Genomic DNA, 27782 nt, shown 5'->3' with positions numbered 1-27782 from the left:
CTGAGTCGCTTTGGGACGTTAAACACCCATAAACCGAACCAAACCAAACCACCTGACCAGCCTTAACAGGCTCCTTCAAAGGTTAACTAAGTTAGCACTTGAATCGGCACTTGGAGTTCCTCTGCTGTTCAGCGCTTGCAAATCGAGGCACGTCAAAAACAAAACCACGGGGCACGCAAAGCTCATAGACGCGAAGCGCCATAACAAATCAAAACTCTCCTGGCCGCCTGTGGCACTGCCAGGCACCGGTTTCCTTTGCTTCCAACATTCAGGTTGTCTTTTGTCTGTCTTCCTTGTGTGATAAAGGTGCACTATCTGTTTTAAAACAAAACATACTTCAATTCTGAACCGCGCAACATTCCTTGGTCAGCCTCAGAGATTCGCGGCTTCCATGTAGGAAGGAAAATTCCTCCAAGGTGGCATCTCTTGTTCTATGACGTCATCATGCTTGTACTTGCGAGATTGGCCTGTGGCGGCGATACCTGTATTTTGGTTCTTGCTATTTTCTACCTTACAAGAGCTTTGTTTTCAGTAAGAGTGGCATTTTTGTGATCAGCAGGTGGTATTCTACCGATACAAGCCAACTTAATTTCTGCTCAGTGACCCTTTAAGTGAGAAAAAATTTTTCAAGTTAAGCATCACACCATGAGCTATGGTTGCCCCTTACTGCTACCTCAGTGCAGAACACAACTGTAGTGCTGCTCAGAAATCTATATTGTGTTTATGCGAGCAATGGTATGCGTGAGCAGCATCAAATGACTCGACGGGGCTTCGGGAAGAGCAAATATGATTACCTCAGGAAGCATGCGTCTCGCCACCTCTGCGTTCTTTCTCTTGCTCCCACCCACCTTTGAGCCGGAGCCAACCATTGGAGGCACCATTGGAGAAGTGCCTCATCCCAATATAAAAATGAAAAGAACTTTGTTACCTTGTGCCACCACGAAAAGGATTTTAATCTCTCTGCTGAGTGGAACTTTTTCGCTACCTCTCATGGCAAGAATGCTTGTGATGGCTTAGGAGGAACAGTAAAGCACCTTGCATTTAAGGGCAAGCTTTAAAAGGCCTTATGAAGGCTACATAATGACATCCCATCAGACATTCACCCGGGCAGAAAACTAACATAAAGTTTATTGAAGTCTTTTAGGTACCAGAAAGCACTGTTGAAGAAAAATAAGCATAACTTAATCAGAGGTTTGTAATGGCTATGCCTGTGAAAGGTACACATGCGTTTCATCATTTGAAACTGTCATCCCTCATTACTGTTCTTGCTGGAACCACATCCTATTCAGCTGCAAAGAAGTTTTCAATAATAAAGCAAGTGTAACCACCGCAGCTGTCTTCCCATCATCAAAGAAACGAGCACCACCCGCTTTGAGAACTGCAAAGGTACTAAGACAGCTGCTTTTAGGCCCTCGGTTCTGTTTCAGTCAGCGGCACGAAGCACAGAAAAGACTGCACGAAGCATCGAGGGGGTGGGGGAAACGTGGAAGAATTCTTTACCTTTATTAGTTCATGCAAATCAGCAATGCTCAGAATAAATCTTCTGGAAAATATTATATCAATTCATGTTATTCAAAGCATTGCATGCTGCATATTTACTGAGGAAACACTGAAAGAAAACACCTGACTGCGCTGCTTGCTCCAGTGATAGGGCAAAACTAATTTTTCTGTATTTGGAATATGGACTGTATTGCGTCTTCTTTGTTAGATGAACAACTGCCATTAGAAAATTTAGGAGCAAAGCGTATTGCGTCGGCTCTGGCTTAAAGGTGGATGGGAGCAGGAGAAAGCAGAGTGCAGATGTGGCAAAACACTTGCTTAGGGTACTTCGAATTGCAAAGGTAGTGGCCGCTTTTATGGGGGTATTTCAGGTTATATCGAAGGCAGTGGCCGCTTTTATTGGGGGGGGGGGTCACAGAAGGCTACAACAGTATCATGCTGGAAAGCGCCGCAAATGCAGTGGCTCGAGTCAGAGGTTGTGTTTGTTGTGCCCAAAAAAACAATTAGCCGCTCATTTGTGGATACGCAGCGTGATCGTGAAAACTGTACGGTTTTGTAGTAAGGGCTTTGCAGATTACTGGGCAATTTTTTCCCGAGGTGTGCAGCCGTGAAGTTTGCAAACAATTTGGCGCACCGTTGTCGACGACACTGTGCTAATTCTATGGTTCGAGTGTTGGTGTTCGCGCAGCGTCGCACGTACGCGCCGTTGACAAATGTCTAGAAACAAAATTCAGTGACACTACCCCACATTTAGACCGTTCGTCTAGTCGGCTAGCGCAAATAAAGCATGACCGGCTCGAGAAAATTGCCGGGGAAATACCATGGTTGCATTGGCCTGCCATGTTGACAGCCTGACTCGCCGCTGGTGACGCTCGGATTTTTCATGTTTTCGGCAAGTTATCGGTCGATTTGCACCGTCAAAAGTGCAACGAAGCTAGGGGTGGTGTTTTATTGCGATGCAGGCTGATTATGGTGAGTGGCGAGCAAATTTTTAGACTGGCTTCCCCACTTCCCAATTTGTTAACGTAGCTCTTCGCGTTTAACATTGCAAAGGGCATGCGACCGGTCAGCAGCTTGACAACGTCATTGTTCACACTTGCAAGCGCGACCTGTGGGTCGGGTCGCCTTCTCGTTTGAAGCGAAAACTCTCGGGAATGACATTGTTCGTGCGCTTTCGAGAGTTTTGTCTGCTTTGGCTTAGCGATGACTATAGTGATGACTACGGTAGCCAGGGAGCAGCTCAGTTCGTTGCCTGGCGCATCCACAGTTGGCATTGTCAAAAGCTGAGCTCACTCGCTCGTTGGTTCAGTGGTTCGTGACTCGCAGTCGCAGTGCTGGAAAATCGAGCAGCGAGCGACTCGCCTGCGACTGTCGCTTTTCAACCAAAACAGTCGCACAACCTCTGCGGCTCGGAAGTGTGAATGGTCCCATAATCGGAGGGACACTTCTTTTGTGCTCTTTTGCCATGTTTCAGTGCCAGAAGTGCTCTTTAGAGCAGTAAAACTTTGCCATCGAGTGCATGCCATGAATGCTACGGCAGAAGCCTGCCCACTATCTTTTTCTACTTTTCGGCATCCAAGAGACCTCAGTTTTCCGGCATCGCAAAACGTCAGAAAAACTTTATTTTCGTGTGGATTCTATCAAGAGCGACACCAGTGATGCGATTGTGACTGAGATTAAGGGTTTGGGCACGCTGCACCATAGAATTCGACAGCTTGCCGAGCGCCCCCAGCAGCTGGGGGCGCTCGGCACTCGCTTGGTACTCCTTACTAGGCAGGTCGTCGGTCATGGGTTTGGCACTTTTGTGGCTTGATCTGTACTTGCATGAGACTAATGCCACCGCTCGGGGGTGGCGATGCCTCCGCTTGGCACTTCACTCTAAGCGGGTCAAGTTCTTCATGCACTTCGAGTAATGCGGCTTAAAATGCATGCGTTTGGTCGGGACTGGAAGAAATTCAGAATAAAGCGATATTTCGAGTAAATCGATTCGTTATAACAAGGGATTACTGTACCTTAGTTCTGAATACAATGCAAGGTGCATTCTGAAGCCAGTGAAATGATGAAAAAAACGTGTTATATTCGTGTAAATATGCTATTTCACCAAAGACTGCTGTCAATGTTTATAAAAAAGATCTGGCTTTGGGACCCTTATGTGAATATGATTATATATTTACTTATCCCCTTTGCATCCAATAAAGCCTTAATAGATCATTTGAAAATAATCTTTTCAATGGTGTAATATCAGCTCTGGGGCCAAACTTCACAAAACAGCTAAGAAATTTAAACTAGTACCAACCTGGTTAACTAAAATCTAATAGTTAACATATCAACTAGTGTATAGTTAGGTACCTCATTTCACTAATTAGAGGTTATTATCTAGCTGTAATAGCCTTATCACTTTTTAGGCTTTCAAAAATGTGATTCTTGTTACCACAGCGGTGTAACTAATTCTAGCATTACTGGTGCGTCAAGCTGAAACAAGTACAATAGAGCATACGGGCTGTAACACCCACAAACACACATCACTCAGCAGCATGCATGTCACATGCTTTCGTTCATGTTGCCCAAGTGAAAGCTGAATGAGAATGTGCCACCTGTGGTCATGATGGTATTTGACATATTGCACAGCACATGAGGTGTTTTTGCATTTCGCCTCCATCGAAATGCAGCCATTACAACTGTGATTCAATCCCATAACCTTTGGCTCAGCAGCCAAATACCATAGCCACTGTACCACTACGGCTGATTGAAGTATATCTGCTAGGCCTTATTTTACTCAACGTGCACGTGAGGGGCCTTATGCATGGGGTATAAATTTAACAGTTGTTAACAATAGTAATGCAAAAATGTACAGTGAGTAAAAGAGTAGTGGAAGGCTTGGATATTTATATGTGTACATGTAGGCAAAATTGTTTTAGCCTGCATCTGCTAGTGTGCTTTTAAAGTAATGACTCAAACTACATTTTTGTTCTATGTTTTGATTTGTTTCTATGTTTGAATAGCATGTCCTTGCTTGCTGCCATAACAGTCTTCACTCACCTGTCTACTGAAACTGAAAACCTCTGAAAAACTTGACTTTGGGATCCCGGTTTCTACATACCTGGCTCCCTGGGTCACACAGGTTTAGTCGTGTTGTAGAAAATCAAATTTTGCCTCTGCTTGATGTGCATTTGTGCTGAACATATGAAGCACTGAGTTGTATTTATCATTGTGCACACATGCTCACTTAAAATTATTATCATAAGGTGAGCAAATGGGTTAATAGATGTGAAAAGTTAGCATACCATTTGTAGAAACTGATTGCATTATGTTACTTCTAATGATATTTGCTGTTTGCACATGTTGCAACTCTGTGTTTCTGTTTTTTCGTGATCATTTCAGTGACCATGGCAAAGGGCATTGGTAATGGCTTTCCACTAGCTGCAGTGATCACAACACCAGAAATTTCGAAAGCCCTGGATGCAGCTAGCTTTTTCAACACATTTGGTGGCAACCCTGTGGCTACTGCTGTTGGTTCAGCTGTTGTTGAGGTCAGTCACCCCAGTTGCTCTTTGTTTTCAACGCATCTGCTTGAGCTTAGTGTTCGCTGCACTTTTTCAGGCCTTTACTTTGGCAGCTGTTGCAGTAAAAAGCTTAGCTGTGGACTTTGTAACTGAGCATGGAGTATAAATGGTGGCAATAGGAAATGCACAGTTGACATATAGTTTTCCTGTGTGTTATCAGAGCATGGCAGCAACTTTCCAGAGGGTTAGATGCAGCATAAATCACTAATTTTAATCAAAAACATGAAACGGGGTGCTTCGTGTGTCCCCCTGTTGACGCTTTATCAACATTGATTCATTGCACAGCTGTTTGAAAGTTCTAGATATGTCCTACCTTGTAATACTGCCAATTTTCTGTTGCTTATTGAAACCAGCCATGTTTTTGTGAGTTCAGATCCAACTCATGAAGCTCAACATAGTTGCTGTGAAATGTAGAGACAGGAACAAGCAAAACAAGACAAGCACAGCCAACGCAAGGTGCATGGTGACGTGCTTAACTGTCTTCACCTTGTTTTCTCATCTGCGTCATTACAGTTCAGCACTACAACCATGATTTTAAACATACTCATCATTCTGCTTTCAAGCATAGTCATGCGACCCAGTATATGAGAGGAATTTGATGGTGCCTTTCGCTGTAGCCGAGAATAGGAAACGTGGCACTAAATGTGCCAGTTGCAGTGACAAAAGTGGTGTCATTTACTCCAAGGATACCACTCTGTTATCTTGCACTGAAAAGGTTTTATCACTGAAACTGCACAAAAGCTGTGCTAGGCAAGGGTGCAACGAAAATAAAAATTACGATAGACACTTATTAATTCAAACTTCAAGGGAGCCGAGGTTTTTTTCTGATATGTTTACCCAACTAGCAACTGGTTGTTTCGTTAAAAAAAAGTTTGCAGTGATGCCCTGTTTTTCCATTATAGTAAAACCACAGTAATTGGGATCTCAAGGGGCTGGAAGAAACGTCCGAATTATCTCAAGGTCGCGTCATTGAATGGCTACAAAAAAAAAATTCCAAGAAAACCGTTTTGTTGCACAGTAAATTTAATTAATAAAAAAATGAGCAATGGTCATCTGCTTTCAAGTGGAAACTGTGCGGCAGTGATATTTTTTGCAATTCCGTCATGCTGTTATGCATGCCAACTGTAGGAAACATCAATTCAATTCAATTCAGTTCAGTTCCTTTATTTTACCATATACATGGAAGGGGCTCTTGGGCAAAAAGCTGCTCGAGGCAGCTTGACTGGGCTCAAGAGACCACAACAAGGTAGGGCAGCGTGAAGTTCACTCAATGTACATTGCAAATACAGGAGAGACACTACTTGAAATTTCAGTATGGGGCGCAGGATTTCAATATCATGTCGAAAAATCAATATAGGAAAACATATTGCATACATGGAAACGACAAACAAGGAAAAATAGTTTATACACGATTAAAAAGGAACAGTAACATCAAACACAACAAAATCAATATCTTAAGTAATAACATGCAAGGCAGTGTTTAAGTGTTGATCTCATAATATATTAAGGAATTGCTGCCTCAACTGATTTATCGTAGGCTTGGTATGAAATATGTATGTGTTTAGAACTGAAGGGAGATTATGTTTTAGTGACTGATGTTTATAATTAGTACGAAAGCATGGAATGTACCAGTCGTTAGTGCTTCTGGTAGAAACGATATGTTTGTGACGCTGTAGTGATGCGGTTGAAATGAGAAATTCATGAAATGCAAAGCAGAACTACTTCAAAATATTAAGGCCTTCCGCGGCCTCCTTCGCAGGTACAGTGCGGCAGTGGTAGCGGTGGAGCCTTCTCACAAGTGGTTGCACTCATGTAAGGATGGCTTCACCACACAAATTAGGAGCACTTAGTGATGAGCCCGTATTTTTGGCGCGCGGGAAGAACCATGGGAACAAAAGCAAGAGGCGCGCACATCTGTGCCTGAATGGCGAGACTCCTTCTGAACCAAGCAAAGAATAACGACTTGCCAATCAGGGTCTGAAATGGCACACAGCTGGGCTTGGCTCACTGATGCACAGCCGACAGCTACTATCGCTTTGGGCTGGTAAAGTGAAGCTCAGAAAACAAAACTACCCGGTGACAGGATCGCTTGAAGTGGCTATCGGACCTCGACATGGCCCCCCCTTCGCAACGTGTCTTAGTTAACCAGTTGGAGGGGCCGAATTTTCAGCTCATGTGGCACCACAAACCTGATGTATCTGACCTTGACCGCTGCTTTTCGTGCATTGAGAGTGTTGGAGCAAGCATTGAAAATATAGCTGGCCAGCCAAAATTTTGAAATTTGTTTGAATTAACCAAAAGGACAAATTATCTGAGTTTGAATTATCGCTAGTGTACTGTATATTAAACTCTCACAGTGTTACATATCGCAATAGGTCCCACTGTTTGTGTTAACTGATGCATGAATCCCTTGCAGTGGCTCTCAGTACACATCAGTGTTTGTATATCTGAACTCAAAGGAAGCGAGTAGGAAAGATTTTGTATGCTCCATATCAGTATCATATGAGTATTCTGGGTATGCTGTTAGCAGAGAAAGCTACAGGCATTACTCCCAACTTAATTTTGTAGCCATGTGTCGATGGATTCAGTCACCTTACTGTGTTTTTTTTTTTTTCATGCAAGAGATGTGCTTATTGCATATAATGAGTTTGAAGGCCGCAACTTACTATGCATGACAGAAGACAATCTGTTGGAAGACTTGCACAGATATTGCTGTTATGACAACTTTTGCTTCAATCTTTGTTATCAGCGCTTTTAATGTGGCTCTGCTAGCCTTGTATGACTTTGCAGTTGGTTTCTTTAACAAACTCTCTTTCACTGCACCTAACTGACATCTTTTTCTTGCATCAAATTGTGCCCCAAACGTAACTTAAATGCTTGCTTCCAATGACATCTCTTATAACATCTGTAAAGAGGGGAGCCTCTGAAAGACTGACCTATTGCACTGCTGCAGCCATGCAACAGATGAAATGACTACTGCAGTTTGGTAATCTGGCATACCGCTAGCTATCATGCTAGCTCTGAAAATTCTAGCTGGCATTACTGTACCACACCTCTGTGTATCAGAAATCAAGTGGCTGATGCACCTTCTTTGCATTTAAAATAGAGACCAAGGTTATTTCAATTCATGCTGACTATATTGTGTAAGGCCCTGGAGTGCGTAGGTATGTGACGTTATAGTCTGAAATGTTTTCAAACCAATATCAAATTTTTGCAAACCATGCCAATTGTGCATTTAGTTTCAAGTACGCCTGCACTCCTTTCCAGCAGCTGTGGCAAAAAGAGTGGTAACACATTAGTTTGCTTCACGTGGCTTTGTGGCAACATTGCTGTGGTTAATTCAGTATGTATTCTCAGCAAAGTAGGTGTCCTCACTTCTGCTTCTCGAAAAAGCTGGCTGTGCTTTGTTTGTTGCTAACATGCAAATAACTGACTGCATTGTCCTCTCCTAGTCTCTCTCTGTCTCTCTTTTGGCATGGGTACTAAACACATTGCTCAAGGCTATTTGTGAAGCTTGCTGTAAAGGCTCCTACTGGCAGTCAGTGTGACCATACTTCGCCTCACAAGTTGTTTGCAGCACTGTGAATGGTGACAATTTTTCAAACAATTATTACAGTAATTGAAAAGGTAGTTCATGATGGTGTTTTGAAAGAACAGTAAGCATTTCATTCACTGATTATATTAGCTGTGAAAGTCGGCTCAACCACAGCACTGTGGAGGCTTGCTGTGAAGTGGTGCGCTGCCATTTGTAAACATGGTGTCCACCGAGTCGGCCGAGCCTCCTGCGCGTAGCAGCTGACACTGGTGTAGTTTCCTTCCCAGGGGTAAAGCCACCATTTGCGGGGTGAGAAACGCGGAGGAACACGTTTTGCAGTGAACTGCGTTCTGACTGGCTGAGAACACCGTAGCTTGCACACCCCCGCAAACAACTTGTGAGATGGAGAGATGGAGTATAGATGCTGCATAGTGGCTTGAAGCTGTTGTGTTACCACATTTATGCCCGTTCTTTCTTTTTATGCTACATTTTCACATTTTGTTCTTCTGTGAAGTCCAGAGTGAAGAGCAATCTTTTTTTTGTTCAGTACGCCTATGAGGCAGAACATTTGTTTAAAACACTGTTTTGTTTTTTACTTAACACACAGGTCTTGGATGATGAAGGCTGCATGGAAAATGCTCGTGTGATGGGAAACCGGCTGTTGCAAGCACTGGAATCACTAAGAAAAGAGTTTCCTGTGATCGGTGATGTCAGAGGCAAAGGACTCATGTTGGGTGTGGAGCTTGTGGAGAATAAGGTTAGTGTAGGTCACATCACAGAAAGTGCCGTGTCTTGGTCATGGCTGCACAGTTGGCGATGCAGAATTCCTGCTTGGTGATATAGTTTCATAGCTTTGTTGGGCCTTGTGTCTGGCTTGTTGCATTTGTAAATGTTAATGGTGTAAATATATCTTTAAAGTGAGGCAAATGGCAAATAGTAAACAGCAATTTATGAAGTTGAGTGGAATATAGTGGATTCTTTGATTTAAAAAAAGAAAAAAAGAGTTAAATCGTGAAGTTCATTCATAACCATTAATTAGCTTTATACCAAGAGTTGACTGTAGTCATTGATAAATGTTGAAAACAGTGTTGATTTCAATTTTATGAAGTCACTGTCAGCTGAAATTACCATACTTCACAGCTTTTTATTAGAGGTTTCTGCTATTAATTTTTTTTTTGCTTGCGCATGTGTTCAGAATTTAAAATAAGATTACTGAGACCAGTGGTTCTCAACTGGTGGTCTGTGCACTCTGGGGTTTTTCGAAGCTCTTGTGGTTAGAAATAGCCTCCTGCTCTTTTTTTTTTTAAGGTGATAAATCTGCGTTTGCTCATGAATTTAATCGCAGCTGTTCAGGGACGTTTATATATTTCAGAAGCACTGCTTAAAATTCCAGTGTTACATTGCAGCTTCCCAACATCTGGATGAATTAGTGAAATGACGCAGTATTCCTTTTAATATTTTCATTTGGTTTATTATACTCGTAAAACAAGCCTAATTCATGGCCACAATCAGTTGCATGACCTACCATTTGTTATTAATAGTACCAATTCTGTTGCCCCCTTCCATTCCTCTCCTTTCCACTATCACCTTCCCTGATGCACAAGGTATGTCGTATGAAACGGAGTATATCTGTTTTGTAACCTTGAAATCTGGTGGTGCATATACTTTATAACTATCAATGCTTATAATTCCAGCTTGTATGGGACTATGCTTTTCTTTGCGATATAGTTATTATTAATATGCAAGCATTTTTTCATGGTTTAACAGTCTTCAACTTTAATTTTTGCATTAAATGTTGCCAAATACTGTGAACTGCTATATAAACAAAATTGTCAGGAAAGCAGGAACACTTTGCAATATCTAAGTGTTATTTTGGTAAAAAGAGAGGGGCCTTAGACATCTAGACATATACACTCCAATGCTTTATAAGTACTTGAACCAGGTACTGAACTAAACTGGTTGTTACAGCAAAGTGGTGGGATTTTTATTTTGGTTCAAAAGTATGATGTATTTAGCATCTGAAGCATATCTGCTAGGCAGCAATATGGTTCTTCCAGTATCTTGACATTGGTCATGGGATGCTGTGCTTGCTGTCACTGTCCTGCTCCCATTCCAACTTTTTTATGCCCATTCTAATGGATGTCAGGCAAAAGGTACATCTTGTGAATTAACATAGACAAGGCATCCAAAAAGCATACTTGCGAAGTCTCCTTTTTTTACTGGTATGATGTGCAAGATTTGGTCATTTCATATGGTTGTCGAACTGACAGAAAAATCTCCAAGGAAGTTGTCCAGGCTTGCAGTTTTTCAGGCCACATAAGAGATAAAACCCCAAGGGGTCTGTTCATACCAGTTGCATTAGGAAACAACTGTTGACGTTATCCTGGCACCGCCTTCCAGGCAGTGCAGATATTAAAAATCTAGTGCGCCTTAAAACTACTGCTGACTCAGCCAACTAGGCTGTCAAATCTTTGGCTATTAGGGACTTGGGCACATTTAGTCAGTCAAATTCCCACCATTGAGCAGAGAGCATGTTTGTTTTACAATTTAGTCACTATGTCTTATAGTGAGCTTTCATTACTTTTTTGAAGAAGGTGAAATTCTGTACATGATTGCCGAAGGTATATTTTTCCTCCTTAGTCTCACAGAGTGAGTTATTATTTTTGTGAAGTTGGTGACATCTATACATGAATGCTTGCCTTCTGCCCCTCCCCTGTTGCCTGCATACACCAAACATTTTTATTGTGAAATGCTTTGTTTTCCATCAGTCCCTAATAAATTTCATTTCTGCTTGGTCTCTCCTTTTCACCATCTTTTTGTCCCTCCGGTTTAGCTAGTGCCTCTTGGCCCCGCGTTCTTTCTAATATACATTAACGACGTACCTTCCACAGTAACATCTACCATCCGCCTTTTCGTGGATGACTGCGTGATCTACTGCCCTATAAGTAACGCGGACGATGCTTCTGTCCTCCAAAATGACCTGGATAGCATACAGCAATGGTGCACTACGTGGCTAATGTCTCTGAATACTACAAAGACTGTAATAATCTCTTTTCACCACCGCGGAAATTATACTTCACAAAATTATAAAATTTACAATACTACAATTATTGCAACTAAATCTTTTAAATACCTTAGTATTGACCTCACTAGTGATTTATCTTGGTCTTGCCACATTAGCCCAACAATAAATTTGTCTAATCGAACAATTGGGTACTTCCGTCATAACCTGCCCATGGCGCCTTCTTCCTTAAAATTACTAACTTACAAAAGATTTGTGCGACCTAAACTTGAACTTGAATACGCTAGTGCAATCTTTGACCCACGCCAGTCTAACCTCATTTCAGCCCTTGAATCAGTTCAAAATTGTGCTACTCGTTTCATTCTTTCAAACTACTCGCGATACTCTAGCATATATGCCTTAAAATTTCAACTACAACTTCCTTCTCTCGTCTCCTGTCGCCGAATTTCACTCCTCTACCTTTATCACAGGTTTTTTTCATTGTTCACCACGTGACAGCCAGCTCATTCAACCAGCCCGTCGAACACCTCGCGCAGGCCATCCCAACAGCATCATCCCTGATCATGCCCGCACTGCCACATTCCAAAAGTCCTTTTTTCTGCATACAGCTCACGACTGGAATGACCTTCCCAGAGGTCTAGCACAAATTTCTGATCCTGTTCATTTCAAGACTGCCATCAAGGAAACGGTGTCGTCTTCATGATTATCATGGAACAGTCATTGTCAACCGCCATTCATATGCCCACCCCTCATGTCTCATGTGGGACCGTTGAGGTTCAAATAAATAAATAAATAAAAAGTTTGTAACCTCAGCAAGATGGCACTGTGCACACACCTACGAGCAGATGGCATCAAACTGTTTTCTTGCCTTCCCCCTGTGCCCCCTAAACGACTGTGATAAGGAAAGCTAACAGAATGAGCATGGTGTTTTTACGTGGCCTTCACAACTTAATTTGTCTTGCCAGATTAAAAAAATAGAATAGCGAAGGATCAATGTCAATGGGCCACCAGAGTGTCAACAATTCACAATATGCAGAATTAACTGCCATTGCATTCAGAATAATCTGATATAAAATTTCAGTCTGGTTCAGACCATGACACACTTCAAATAAGGCAGCTTGTTATTATGAAGGTTCACTGTTTGTTTTTAAGAATAAATACTGTGTCATGTCATAAGGAAAGGTGTCCACAAAAATTTCTCCTGTCTGAAGACAAATGCTTAAAGATGGAAGTCCTCGCATCTACCACATGGTGTGCATTTCAATTTTTGCTACTGTGTTTAGTTTGTATTTTTGTCACTCACCATTTATAAGACCAACCAAGGTTTTTTCCCATAACTAAATGAAAGGTCCTTTTAATTATGTGCACAGTGAAACTTATTCTCATGCAATGTTCTGCCTTTGGTGCACTTGGTAGAAACAGCTATGCTCAGCTGATGGATCACATATTCAGGGGATGCGTTTCAGAAATTGCAGAGAGCATTGATGCATATGAGCACTGCTCTAAATAATTATTTATGTGGGCTTTTCGTTTTGGTGTTTGAGTACTAAGAGCACGAACATGCATCTTGTTTCTTACAGGAAACGAAAGTTCCCCTTGGAGCAGAAAAAGTGAATGCCATACTGGAGCACTGTCGTGAAATGGGTGTTCTTATTGGCAAAGGTGGACAGTACGGGCATGTAAGTAGTGCACAAGGGAGCATGTCACATGGTATCTGTTGTGTGTCACATGCAGTGCCTCAGTCAGTTTTAAGCAGGCTTCACTGATTGCACAAGTTCTTCAGAACAACTGACAGTGTTTATTTTCTGTGATGGATCGAACTATTGTACAAAGTGTTGAAGAGCAAGTGGCATGAATATATAAAAATGCATGTGCCTATGTATGTTGCATTTATGTCTTGATACACCGGCAACCATTCAAACCACTTTAATGTTTAGGGGGTATTTTTTTTTACTTTTACGCTGTGTTCCATTTTCCTAAAAGAAAGAGATGTTGATCAGCTTTTGAATACTACAGTTACCGATGGGTTATGAGGCACACTTTGGTGCACGTAAATGGCTACAGATTTATTCTGATCACATTTTTAAATTCAGTACAATTTATTTACATTGAAATGTTTTAATGTGCAATGAAATCTTATTACACCAACATTTTTGTATTGCACCTTCATTATAATGCAGCTGCAATACTGAGATTGAGCCAGTGATTTCATTCTTGTTAGCTTGACGCCATAGCTACTGAGTTTACTCAGCCAACTGTTCTCCCGGATCAAGCAACTTTACAAAAAGATCACGGTGTTTCTTACTATAGCTAGCTTCTTTCGTTTACGGCAGAGCTGTTAGTGACTTACTCGTGACATGATCAGCTTTGTTGGCGTAGCATATGATGTGACCATCATGTCGCCAGTAATGTTACCAGCAGTGAGGAACCGTCCGAGTGTGCTCCACACAGGTGTTAGTAGGCAGGCAGGCAGGCGGGTGGGGTTACTGTCTGTGCCATCGTCTGCTACAGTGCGTTGTTTGCTTTTGCTCATTTATTGCCATTTCAGAGCTGCTTTTCATTTAAATTTGTCTAGGCTTTCTAGTTTGAATGACTGCATTAGAGAGCAAGTGTAGTGCATGCGACAGCATGTTGGACTTCACAAGAAGCTTGCACAATTTTGAGAAGAAACACCCAGCGGATAGAGCGCCTGTTTGGGCATATCTGGCATCACAACACAGATTTATCATGGTGTTATAAAAAGATAGCTTCGAAATGACTTGGCATACTTTGTCACACCCTTCTTCAAAGTAATCGCCAACTGTTAACGAACTGCTACCTCCATGGGTGCCCTCTGAAACGAGAAAAACATTTCTGAAAGTTTTGTTTGCTTGTTTTTCTTTCAGCTACGCTCCAGCCCCACACCAACAGATATATGTTATAACTAGCGCATAAAGGTATAGACAGGAGAAGAAAAACAGGACTCCTGTCTGTGTTGTTACGCTTAATTCTCTCTGTGTCTTTGTGCTCCTCTCTGTTTCTTTATGCCATGTCTTTATATGCTAGGTACAGGCATCTACACAGCTGTCTAGAGTGCTCGAATGGTGCACTGGGGAGTAAACTTGCATTTATTACAAGCAATCTAAGGCTCCAAACACGAACCTGTCATTCATGCACATTCCCATGGACCTTGTTCAACTCATCATGTCTTTAAAAGCTATGTTGGACCCACCATGCAGTAGCAATTGTCATAAATGCACAGCAGTGTGTGCCACTCGGGTGCTCTAGACAAATGTGTGGACAACTGTTCTATGTCTGGATTCTGTGACCAGCTAGCCTAATTCAGGGCCATGGCCATACCCCAGCCAGGGATGACTCCCAGGTGCACGTATTGCAGTGTTTTAGTAATACGTCACCTTTGAAATGGCATTCCATACTTTCACAACCTGTTCTAGGATGTACTCTACTTTCTTCATGAAGGGACGGTATCATAGGTGCAGTGTGAAATCAGAACACTGCTTTTAAAACATTTGTTTATGCGTATTCTATGGGCTGTAACCTCATCTTTTACCCCCAGCCGGTGACAGCAGTGCTACTGTAGGCGGTGGCACTGCTGTGGCCAGAAGGGGGTAGAAAAAAGAAAAACACTGGCATTTTTACAGCTGTACCCTATGTGGATAAAAAAATAAATCAAGCAGAAAGGCCTAGAAACCATAATGAAACTTTGATAATATTTGTTTTTATCAGTTTTATAAATGTTTGCAGGGGCTGTCTACCTACCATTGTGGTTTGCGAAATTGCCAACTGTTTTAGTCCTTTTTTTTTTTTAGCTTTTGCTCTCTGATAGGAAATTGCTATCCGCTGAACATACAGAGTCTAGTAGCATATATTCCTATGTGACCATGTACCCGTGCGATTTACAAGCAACTTTCTTCTTTCATGGGAACAGCACAGATAAGCACTAAAATGTTCTGTACTCTGCCTATTTCCTCTCAGGAACACAGCACTTATGCTCCAAAGTTTTATTGATTAAGTATGCATTCAAAAGACTTGGGCAAATGTGACTTTCTTGAGTGTGACATTGTTATTGTTCATTATACCACCAGAGAAGGGAAGCTTTTAATAGGGATGTTCTAGAGGCATGCATGCATGGATATGGTTGTTTAGTATCCGTCCTTTACAGGCGACCTAACTTTGAAAATAACTGACACATGTTAAGCAGGTCAAGCAGTCTAATTTGTGCAGACACTTTTTGCCCAAGGACTGACATTGTCATCTGCGGACAAAGTAATTGCCTGGTGTTATTGTTGCCTTTTTTTTTTTTAACTATACTGAAAACTGTGCACCAGAGCCTTCAGCCAGAAATGCATAGTGCAGCCTTTCTCAACGCACCATGGTGCCTCAGTGGTTAGGGTGGTTGGCTACTGAGCCAGAGTTCCCGGGTGCGAACCCCGCTGCGGCAGCCGCATTTCAGTGGAGGCGAAACACAAAAGGCACCCTTGTACTGTGTTATCTCAGATGGTCGAAATTATTCTGGAGCCCTGCACTATGACACCTCTTTCATCCTTTCTTCTTTAGCCACCTCCTGTGTCCCTTCCCTTACAGCACGGGTTCGAGATGTGAGGTAGCTACTGCACCATTTCCTTTCCTCAAAAACCAAGTTTTCAAAACCCAGTTTTCAATTTCAATTTTTTCAAAAATGTACAACCCAACATGTTCACTTTTGAGCCATACAGCATGGCTCATTTTGCATCACGAGCATTTCAAATGCCATTAAGGTGTCAGAAATTTGCATCCTCATCCTTCTGGAGCTTAGGAATTTCATGAACACTACAAGAGACTTACTGCATGGCTTACAAGCTGAGACCATGGGCTGTATAACTTTGACAAAGGCTGTGCATCAAAATAAAATAAGATCTTGTATTCCAATTGCTGACATCGCAAAAAGCCTGAGGTTGCAGGTAATCGTGTCGCTGCTGATGAGCGGCTTGTGCTGTACACTGTGAGAGCAGTCTGCAGCAGACGTGCCCTATGTTTAGATTTCCATTTGGGTGCCTCTGGGCTGTTGATAGCTTTGATACATTTTTTTTTTAACTCCACAAATGTTGCAATAACAGAATTCTCTTAGAACCCAAGGTAATTTATGCTGCACTTTCAGTGTCATAGCCTGCTCTTTGTTTTGTATTATCTAAAGGCTGGATTTGCTTCACGAATGCTATTTTTGCTGCATCATCCTTGGGTCGCATGGATGCCAAGTGTAGGTGGGGTTTTCACGAAGATTTTGAGTAGTTTTCTGAAGTGCCATGATAAATTGCTTGTTTGCTATCTAGAAGTCCATATGCTAAAGACATATGCTATTGTAATATAAAAGTTTATTTTAAAAACTTCAGTTAAGAGCATGCATTCTGAGATAACCGTACTGAAATTTGCCTGGCAATGATTTTACTTTGGACTTGCTATCCATGTTCCTTGTAGAATCAGCGGTGCTTGGAATATTCATTGGCTCATTGCTGTGCTTGTGTATGTGCAAGGCTTTGGACTTCTGCTGAGTCTGATGGCATTATAGTTTATACCAGCAGATTTTACTATGCTCCGTTTCATAGATCAGGTGCAACGCTGTGAAAGGTACGAAAGTACCATATTTACACGATTGTAAGTCGACTCAAATGTAAGTCGACACCCCCCCCCCCCCCCCCCCCCCAATCACATTTCTGAAAAATAAAAAAAGCTTCCAAGGTTAAGCTTGGCTTTGAATAGTTGAACGCGATAGCATTGTCCAGCGACCGCCATTTATTGCCAGCCACTATAGGCTGCTGCGCGCGGGCGTGCCCGTGGGCACATTCCAAAATGAAAATGTATTAGTCACTGGACTACCCATCTACACTTGCACCATCGTCCTCACTAGCGCTGCCGCCGTGATCGCTACTGCGGTCCCACAGCATGTCGTTCTAACATCATCGTCCAGCGAAATCCCGCACTTAGCAAACAGCCACATCATGACATTGCGTGGAACGGCTGAAAACTTTCCTCGCTGCAGCTGCCACACCTGTATCACCCATTGCGAACATTGAACTTGCGGCCCGGCACGCGTTTGTTCGTTTCTTCGGCATAAAAAATGGCAACCATCTTGAATGTAGCCGTGAACGAGCGCTGGTTGCTTGCCGGACCTGGAGCACAAATGATGACTGACGAATCACTACATTAAAAACTTGTGAAACATGTCCGGCAGTAGTCAAATGCGTCAGAGCCAAAGAGAAACTTCGTGTGAATGGCTTCGGCTCTTCCGTTGGCTACCGACACTCCCCGGCACCGCTGCCGTTCCGAGTGGGGATGCCGCCTCAGTTGGAACAGCGGCCCTCCCATCAACTATCAACGCTTCCTTGAGCACCGAGCGCGCATTTGAAAGTAAAAAGAAAACTTGTTGGACGCTTGAGCTTCCCGTAGAACGCGATTGCGTTATCGGGCCACCGCCGCTTATCAGCAACTGCAGTCAGCAGCCACGTGCGGGGTGCCAGTTTGCTGCTTATCGATAGCCGCCATCGGCCGCCGCCCGCGCGCACGGGGAGAGGATGTTAGTTCTACGCGTTGACATAGCAGCTGCTCAAGGCCAGCACCAAGAGCGGTGCGACGGAGACGCGCAGCAAAAATGCAACCACACTGTAGCATGCCAGATATCTTGTTTGCCTCGCCTTTACTTATAGTGCGATATTTTCGTTTCGATTGTAAGTCAACCCCCCACTTCGGGTTTTCAAGTTTTGAAAAATAGGTCGACTTACAATCGTGTAAATACGGTAGTCTGGACGTGAAAATAAAGGGAGGTGTGTTACTCCGCGCTTTTTCTGTGCCTGAGTGGCCTATGGCACGAGAAAGCGACAGCATGTTGTCAGCAATAACAGTGCATTTAATCAAGAATATGACAAATATGTCATCCGGTAAGCCTACAGGCAAAGCATTTAGTATGTTTCGCTCACCAGAGAAAGACTACTTTTTGGTCGCAGATGCAGGAAGCGCAAGCAAGAGTGCTAGCTTTGACAGCGTTGCAACTGATGTATGAAACGGAGTATACGAAGTATTGTTCCTAGCACGTGCTCCTTCATCACTATCATCATAATCATCATCAGCCTGACCACACCCACTGCAGGGCAAAGGCCTCTCCCATGTCTCTCCAATTAACCCTGTCTTCTGCCAGCTGTGGTCACCGTATCCCCACGAACTTCTTAACCTCATCCGCTCACCCAACTTTCTGCTGCCCCCTGGTGTGCTTGCCTTCTCGTGGAATCCACTCCGTTACCTTTAAAGACCAGCGGTTATCTTGCGTTCACATTACATGTCCTGCCCCAAGCCCATTTCTTACTCTTGATTTCAACTAGGATGTCATTAACCCACGTTTGTTCCCTCGCCCACTCTGCCTACTTCCGGTCTCTTAACATTACACCTATCAATTTTGTTTCCATAGCTCACTACGTTGTCCTTAACTTAAGCTGAATCCTTTTTGTTAGCCTCCATGTTTCTGCCCCATAAATGAGTACCGGTAAGATACAGCTGTTGTATACTTTTCTCTTGAGAGATATTGGTAAACTGCTATTCTTTATCTGAGAGATCCTGCCATATGCGCTCCACCCCATTCTTATTCTAGTTATTTCCCTCCCATGATCCGGCTCAGCGGTCACTACCTGCCCTAAGTAGAAGCATTCCCTTACCACCTCCAGTACCTCGCTACCAATTGTGAACTGCTATTCCCTTGCGAGACTGTTGAACATTACTTTGATTTTCTGCATGTTAATTTTTAGACCCCCCATTTTGCTCTGCCTGTCTAATTCATTGATCATGCTTTGTAGTTGATCTCCTGAGTGACTTAGCAAGGCAATGTCATCAGTGAATCGCAGATTATACATGTATTCTGTATTAACTCTTATTCCCAACTGTTCCCAATCCAGGCCTCAAAACACCTCCTGTAAACAGGCGGAGAATAGCATTGGGGAATTCATGTCTCCCTGCCTGATACCCTTCCTTATTGGGATTTTATTGCTGACTTTATGGAGGACTACGGTAGCTGTGCTTTCAATAGATATCTTCCAGTATTTTCACATACTACTCTTCTACACACTGATTCCACTATGCCTGCATCACTGCTGAGGTTTCCACTGGGTCAAATGCTTTCTCATAGTCAATGAAAGCTATATATAGGGGCTGGTTATATTGTCACGGGTCGTTCAGACGACGCGGGTCGAAGGCACGATGGGGGACCAGGACCACAGTAGCAGGCGCCAGAGACAGGCCAAGTGGTCGTGGCCGGGCTCACGAGCGAGTTCTACCGAGCTTCGACCTCTTCACCGTCGATCGGGACCTCGCTGGTTGAAGATGACGTTAAGTGCAAAATGAGGGAATAATAATAATAACACACACGACAATATTCTCTATCACCTGATTGATAGCGTTAATAGGGTCTATTGTCAAGTACCCGGTGTGAAAGCCTGCCTGATCGTCTGTTTGATTGAAGACTAAGGTTGTCCGGATTCTTTTAGCGATTACCTTAGTTAATACCTTGTAGGCAACAGACAGTAATCTGATCAGCCTGTAATTTTTCAAGTCCTTGACGTCTCCTTTCTTAGTGAGTTAAGATAATGTTAGCATCCTTCCAAGCCTCTGGTACGCTTGGGGTCTGTCGCAAATTGGTAACGCGTCCCCGACTTTTCGAAAAGGAATGCTATTGCGTGTAGATTCGAACAAGAGGACAAGAGAACAAAGAGATCAGATAAAACAAAACGACACCATATTTGTGATTTAAAGGAAAGGGGGCCAATAAGAAACGGACACGAAAACAAGAAAAACACACACCTAACAAAGGTACAACACTACAGAATAAAAAAAAAAAGAGTTCACCAGGTACTGAGCGTCCCAAGTGAAGTGGGGATGCCTTGCAGACAGGGCGGACACGGGTGGTTGTAGTGCGACCTCTCTGGCGCCGCGTCGAAAGAAGCGACAGAAAGGAGCCAGGTGGTATTAGGAGCGGAGAGAACTGCAGGAAGACGTCGGTGGTCTCCAGTCAACAGCCCGAAGAACTTGGCAGCAGCAGGATAAGCATAGCCAGGATCCGTCGACGACGTCCCGAATCACCAGAAGCTTAAAACAGGCTATCCAAGAGTGCTTTTCGGCAGCACGGACCCTCAGTCCATTGGCTGCCACCTCCACGCTAGCAAGGAACGCAGGAGGCTTGCGTCGGATATTCAAGGGAGGTCCACGGCAGCACGGACCCAATGTCCGGCGGCTGACACCTCCACGCTTGAATGACCCGATCTCCGCTGCGCTGTCTTCCATTACACCTCAGTTTTCTGATACGTCAGCTCTCCGCTCCTGGTGCTCACCACGTTCTTTATCGCCATCGCCTCGCACACACCCTTAGCACGCACAACGCTGGGCTGGCACGCGCAGCGCTCCGCTGTCCGACGCACTGTGTTCGAAAATCCACGATGATTTGGTGTGCACCTCACAGGGTCATAAGGCAATGCATATACAGGGGAGCTAGTTTTTCTAGCACAGTGTCCCCTCCGTTCTTCAACAGATCTGTTTTTACTTGATCCTCACCAGCTGCTTTCCCCCTTTGCATTACTCCTAAGGCTTTCTCTACATAGATTTGTGCAGAACTCTTCAGCTACTTTAACCATTTTTCCATATTGCTAATGACATTGCCGTCTTTGTCTCCTAAAGCATACATCTGATTTTTTACCTATGCCTAGTTGCCTCTTCACTGCTTTTAGGGTAGCTTACCACTTTTGCTCCTTACCACTTTTTAGAGTTTTTCTTCTTGAAACCATTGTGGCAGTTTCCTTTGCATTTAATGCATAGCTGGAGCATAATGTTGGTGGAAAGATAAAACTCATGTGAAGTCCATAGTTCTGTGAAAAAAAAAGTCTAAGATTAAAGTTTTGAAGCTTGAGATATCTCATGTTTAGAAGTTTTAAATTTTTCTTTCTTTTTACCAATTTTTATTTATAAATGCAGGATTATTACAAGTTAAAAGCGCAACATTTAAAAAATTGTGAAGTGCGCATATGAAAGCATGGCCAGACGTTCTTGGCAAAATTTAATGTTTTACAGCGCAGCTGTTGACCGCCTATTAGTGGCATTGGGCACCAGTGTTATGGTGGTAGGCCTTCAGCATAACCAGCAGAGCAAGCGCAGGAAGGGGGTTGCCACGGTCACCACCAAGGAGGGGGGTATGGCGAGAGCAGATGAATGTGGCATGCTCCATCTGTGGCGGCCGCCTCAAGAAGAGGCTCAGCAGTGGCGGCATCGTATTTGAAGTAGTGTATTGGAGAGGAGTGCTAGCTGAAGAATGATTTATGTGTGGTAAAAAAAAAAGTGGTCTGTAACTATACATGTATACATGTCTCTCTCAAATTCTGTACCTCAGTATATTGCAAAATGAAATTACCTCAAGAGCTGTGCTGAAAATTTGAATTACCATGTGCAGTAGTTGTCCAGTCATTTTTTTTTTGTATTAGAGCACTGTGCCTGTCTTTTTCATATTGCATTGGGGCACTCGCATGAGTGTCCCTGCTCTGAAATTTATTTGCGTTCGCTTTTGTGCTAGTGTCTTGTGCTGTTGTACAAAGGTCCTTAAAGGGTAACGTTTAATATTGCTTTTGTCATCATGTTTAGTGTTTGTTTACTTGAGCAGATTATGAAGGGTAAATAAGGTTTGTGATGTGACACTAGAAGACAAAACATAGGAGGTTATGGCTGAACTGTGCCTGGAATAGTGAGGCATTTCAGAGGTGGCTGATAGCACTTTTGCTAAGTGATGCAAAGGCATCCTGCCTTTCTTCTCCTGCATAGTGTAATCAGTTCAATATCGCAGCCATGCCTCAGATTCAGAAAATGAATTTAAAATCTCCATACAACATTCAGAGCTGGTCAGTGATCTACACCCCACCATAGGTTGTTGCACCCAAGGCACTTCGCATGCCTGACAAGCCATGATACCAATGTTTGTCATCCAAACCCCTTGGCAGGTGGCTTACAGCTATTGAATTTGGTCAATGGTTATGGAGCCTTGCTCTCACAGCACTGGAGTAACATCAAAGCTTCCTTTATATTTGTTAAGCTTCCCTTTGATTACTTTGCATGCTTGCTGGAATTCCTTCGGGCAGCTACTGTAAAAAATTTTGTGCTTTTAGAAGGACAATAGTGCTATTCTACAAGTTCCTGCCCTGTGGCCTATGTTCTCTGATGGTGTCTTAATTGTTCCACATACAGCTAGAAGTTATCAGGCACATCAGGCCAGGTCATCCTTTTGTGTAACTTTGCTTCATAGCTTGTTTATATCTGGACAGCTGATTCTCAGCTTCATACATGGTCTTCCACTAGACACGGCAAGCTTGGCAGTAGTCATAGTGTGTGCTTTAATAATCAATGCCACGTGCAGTTAACCCATTACCTGAAATGAGTCTGACAACCCTGTCAAAGAACAAAAAGAAGACCTCATTTCTCACTGCTTCAGTAAGTTAAAAGTGGACATGTAATAGCCTTTGTTTTTTTTTAAGCTTAATTAAGATTATGGTTGTTATTGTGAACAGAGGAGATGGGAAAGAGGGGAGAGAAGAGACAGATAGAAAAGACACAGAGAATACACAAAAAAAAGAGGCAGGAGAAAGAAAATTAAAATGAACATGCTAAGTAAGGAACAAGAATAACAAAGAAACACAAGGGCCTGTTGCAAAAAGCATAATAAAAAAAAGGAAAAGAAAGACTACAGCAATCGCCACAGGTAAATAGCCCTCTAGACAGTGTTGTGGCTGTAAAGTTCTGCAGATCACGATGATAGAAGTACTTTTAGCACCGTGCTACAGATCAGTATTTTAGAGCCTAATATGCTTGGCTGTTCCGGGGTTCAACAAAAGCTTGTCTGGCTAGGAAAAGGCATGACGGCACCAGAAGACACTTGTAATGCCATCTCCTTTAGTCGTTACTCTTCCTATCTGGTTTATTTTTATTCTTATTTTTGGCGAGTGACTGTTTTGCACACCAATATGATTGGTTGTGCCATTTAGATTTTTAGGCACTCAGAATCAATGTTTTCAATAGAATGATGGATAGAGAGTATACGTGATATTCTTACAAAAGCATTGCATACCGCTGCACAAATTATGGACAAACTAAAATTTGGAGGCTATTGATTTTGCAGGGGCCACAGGATAAGGAAGACAGATTCGTCATTCACTCTTGGCTGAACAGCACTAAGAGCATATTTTCAAGCATGTGCATGTCATAAGCCTATAACTGAAAGGAATGCATTGAGAGGGCTGTGTCATTTGCAGGAGGCACTGACTTTGCACATTGATGAACAAATTTATAAACTTTTCAGTGGTGAAAGTTTAGGCCAACGATGAGTACAACTTTTTGAAATTGATTGTGCCAACAAGGTTATGGAAATGAGGGTTTCGTTATGACATACATATGATATAGAAGCCATCAGTCGCTGAAACCAAGAAAGGCAAAAGGGTATTTTTAAAATTTTGTTTGTATCAACATCACAAATTAAACAGGGAACAATTCCCCTATGCTTTTCTTGGCTTCAGTGACTGATGGCTTCCTTTACAAGATCTCCAGTGTGTATGACTTCCATTAAGTGATATTTAACATTCCTGCCTTGGTTGTTGTCAAGTGGTGCCAGCAATATCTGCATCCTTGATTTGCTATAACAGAAATGAGCATGTGCAAAGTGTATGGAGACGAAAGACAGTACTCTGAGAGAATTATTGTGCCATATCCTGCTAGGAAAAGCAATGACTTATGCAAATGCAACTTTCTGTCTGGTTTTTATGCAGGTACTGAGGATCAAGCCACCAATGTGCATCACTGAGGCTGATGTGGACTTCACTGCAGCAGTGCTGAATAGAGCCATTGCACATGTTCAACAGTAGCGACATGGTGCTGTTATGGGATGATTATGCATTCTCATATAATTGTTGGCTGTATAGTGTGAGGATTGGAGATGCTGTGTGTGCAAAGCTTATAGGCCTGACTACCAGATGTCTAAGGGGGCTAAGAGATTACTACTCCACCATTCGCAATTCTTTTTGTTTGCTGCCTCCTTTATACTCATGCATAGAAGGATTTGCAGTTCACGGAATGTGACATGCGCTGATGCAGATTTGCATTCAGCTTACCTTAATGATTTCTTGACAACTCCAGTGCCTTGAAGGGGCTTTGAAAGGGGCCCTAATAAAGTTGCAGTATGCCTGGGGTGTTAAAGGATGCTGATTCACAAATATCGTCCAGCAAGAAATTTTTAAATGCGATTCTTAGAAGCTGAGTTATCTGTAGTCAAAATTTGAATTTCAGCATCTTCGTGCCTTTCCCTCTCCTCTCATCACTTTTTGCACGCTGAGAGTTCAGCGCTTCTCCACCAGCCCAACTGGTAGGGGAGGGTGGCTCAGGTGTTTGTGACAACACAATGCAGTGATGCAGTGACTGAGTGAGTTGATGTGCTTTCCTGGGAAGGTTTTCAGTGCCCCTTTAATGACTCCTAAGGAACCTGCAAGTCCTCCTTGATGCACATAGCCCAGCACTTGTATTACCTTAATTTTTAGCAAATCACTAATTATAGCCATCAGTATAGTACTTGGAATGTATGCATTTCAGCTTTGCAGTAGACTCTCAGTAATTGAAAGGGGACTGAAAATTTTTTTTAATCATGTAGGGCTTGAATTCAGAGGATCCGTTTAATACACCTGGTGTTGATGGGACCAAAGCGTTGGTTCGAGTAAGCCAGAGGTTTGAATTAAGCAAGTTTGAATTATCGAGGTTCCATTGCATAAAGCTACATTATGTCAGTGTTGCTAAGTTGGTCACTTCTGCTACTGTAGCTGCATAACAAGTAAGGCTTTCAGCACGAACTTAGTTCAACAGACTTTATGCAAAATCTTCTTCTATCTAATGGCTACCACATGTCTATCTGCTATGCTGGAAGACCAGTAAAGTCATTTGTGGACTGCGGTGTGTTTATTAAACCAGTCAGAGTTCACAAATGCTTGTTCTACAAATCCCTGAAGTAATTCTCGCCTTTCAGGGCCCAGAATTGATAAATCGGTTTGTTGAGATGTGCTTGTTTCATTTTTATTTTGAATAGTTTTGTTTAACAATGCACAATGATCATGAAGCTGAGTTGGATTGATCACATTCTTGAAAGCCCTTAGGCTTACTACTATTTACGTATATGTATGTATGTTTTGTCAGTCCTTGATTATGTCATGTAAATTATGAATTTTTGTAATACTCGAGCAGTGTGAGCATGTGTATAAAGGAGGGATACATGCTTTGAATATGAAAATACATTCTACGGATTGCATGCCAGATTTTCACCCACTGTTGGCTCTGCACTGCAAATCTCACCTAGATAAAAATAGAGGTTTAGGTTCACCTTGATAACAATAAAGACCACCCTTGTCTTTAAAAGCAGGTGCAATATACATGATTGGCGACAGCTAACACTGCATGAGTGGCCTCATGGGCAAGAAGCTAGGTTATACACGGTGTATAGGTGAGCCTGAAAGAGTAGAAAGGTTAAGAAGATAGTCTTGATAGAATACAGGAGCATCCTGTGGGCTGTTGGTGGAAATGCATTCTTTAGCACTTGTGCACCCAGCATTTCACATGTGTGTATCTGTAATTTTTTTTTATAACTGCCATTTTATGCTTAGACAAGCATCCTTAAAGGAGTATAGACACCTAAATTTTGGTTGCGTGTTTTCTGGTTTATAATGATGCGTAAGGAATTATACATGGATTACCACCTGGTATTCTCTTACGACCGCTAAATAGTTTATAATCGCATTTCTTTCTCGTGCAGTTTCGGTTTCTGTTTCAACAGCCGAATGGGCACTGTGACGTCAACGTGTATCTACAAGTCACGTGAGACATGAAAAAACGTCCATATAATCACTATTTCCACATTCGTTGTCATTCCAGCTCTTGAGGAAAGCTGACTTCAGCACTGCAGTAAATTAAAACGATAAAGCAGCGATTTTATGGATGTTTTTCCATGCCTCGCATGACACAAAAGCACTCTTTGACGTCACAGCCATCGTTCGGCTGTTCAAACCGAAACAGAAAAAGCACGACAGGAAAAATTCGATTATAAATTATTTAGCGGTCTTAGGCGAATATCACATGGTGATTCATGCGTAGTAGTGTCTTCCACATCATTGTAGAGAAGAAAACGTGCCACCAAAATTAGGTGTCTATACTCCTTTAAAGGACACTGGGGACAAATTAAGGTTGGCCTGTATCATTAGATTACTGCATGCTAATGACAATGATACTGCTTTCACTGAAGATGGAATTTTGGTAGGTTAGATAAGGTGAAAAAATTAAATACATGTTTCGCTACCACCAGCCATTTTCACAAGCATACTGTCGTGCATCGAGACAGTGCTTTGCGCACGGATGGTTAGGCTGCGAGTCAATCACTTCCAAGCAGTGATTATAGTTTTTTTTGGTCTTAACATCATGAATTTGGATTCAGAACAGCTTTCTTGGCATTTCAATAGTATCTTCATCCATGTAATTCTGGGTCCTGTATGTTCACTTAAGTTGCGATAAGTTCATTTTGTTCCTAATATAAAGCATTAGCATACAGTCTTCAAGATCCCAAGTAACACTGTATCTATAAAAGCATGTGATAAAGAATGCCTGGATTTTGCAGTACAGTTGCTTGCAATTGACAGCATGAATGAAATAAATAATATTTTCTTAACATTATTTGACTTCACTCTGCTGCCATCTTCTACTCTTCACTTTACTCAGTAGGAAGCTTGTTAAAAATTTAGCATTTGTCATGCATATTTCTTGCTCATTTCTGTGTGACATACTGAAGATAGACTTGGGGAAAGTATTTTAACCTACATTTTGTTTTTGATGGCTAAATTTCTGCCTCATAAATAATTATCTGAGAGTCTTGCATGAAGGTGAATTTCCACATTTCCTTTACAGTTCTGAGAAAAATTTAAGCTATATTCAAACATTTGGTTGCTATTTTAACTTTGTGCTCAACGTAATTAGTCTTGTGCGTGTTCCATTTTTTCAAAATTAAGGTGCTACATCTTGTGCACTGTGTTTATGGGCAGCTCTCACATATTGACACTTCCCTTTCAGCTTTGATCATATTGCTCTTTGCAAT

At 42.4% G+C, this 27782-nt stretch overlaps 1 protein-coding gene across 1 annotated transcript in view; it reads left to right on the top strand.

Annotated features, from left to right (window-relative positions):
- LOC144114830 (alanine--glyoxylate aminotransferase 2, mitochondrial-like) overlaps positions 1 to 27364 on the top strand; it is a 46777-nt gene extending 19413 nt beyond the window's left edge. The window contains exons 5-8 of the mRNA XM_077648816.1: positions 4882 to 5030; positions 9206 to 9355; positions 13201 to 13299; positions 24430 to 27364. Of these exons, the coding sequence (XP_077504942.1) occupies positions 4882 to 5030; positions 9206 to 9355; positions 13201 to 13299; positions 24430 to 24525 (494 nt within the window). The 3' untranslated portion in view covers positions 24526 to 27364. The remainder of the gene's footprint in view (positions 1 to 4881; positions 5031 to 9205; positions 9356 to 13200; positions 13300 to 24429) is intronic.
- The last annotated feature ends 418 nt before the right edge of the window (positions 27365 to 27782 follow it).

The sequence above is a fragment of the Amblyomma americanum genome, chromosome 1, assembly GCF_052857255.1.
Source record: "Amblyomma americanum isolate KBUSLIRL-KWMA chromosome 1, ASM5285725v1, whole genome shotgun sequence".
Taxonomy (NCBI): domain Eukaryota; kingdom Metazoa; phylum Arthropoda; class Arachnida; order Ixodida; family Ixodidae; genus Amblyomma; species Amblyomma americanum.
Note: the sequence above shows the minus strand (reverse complement) of the source record. Positions and strands in the feature narration are given on the sequence as shown.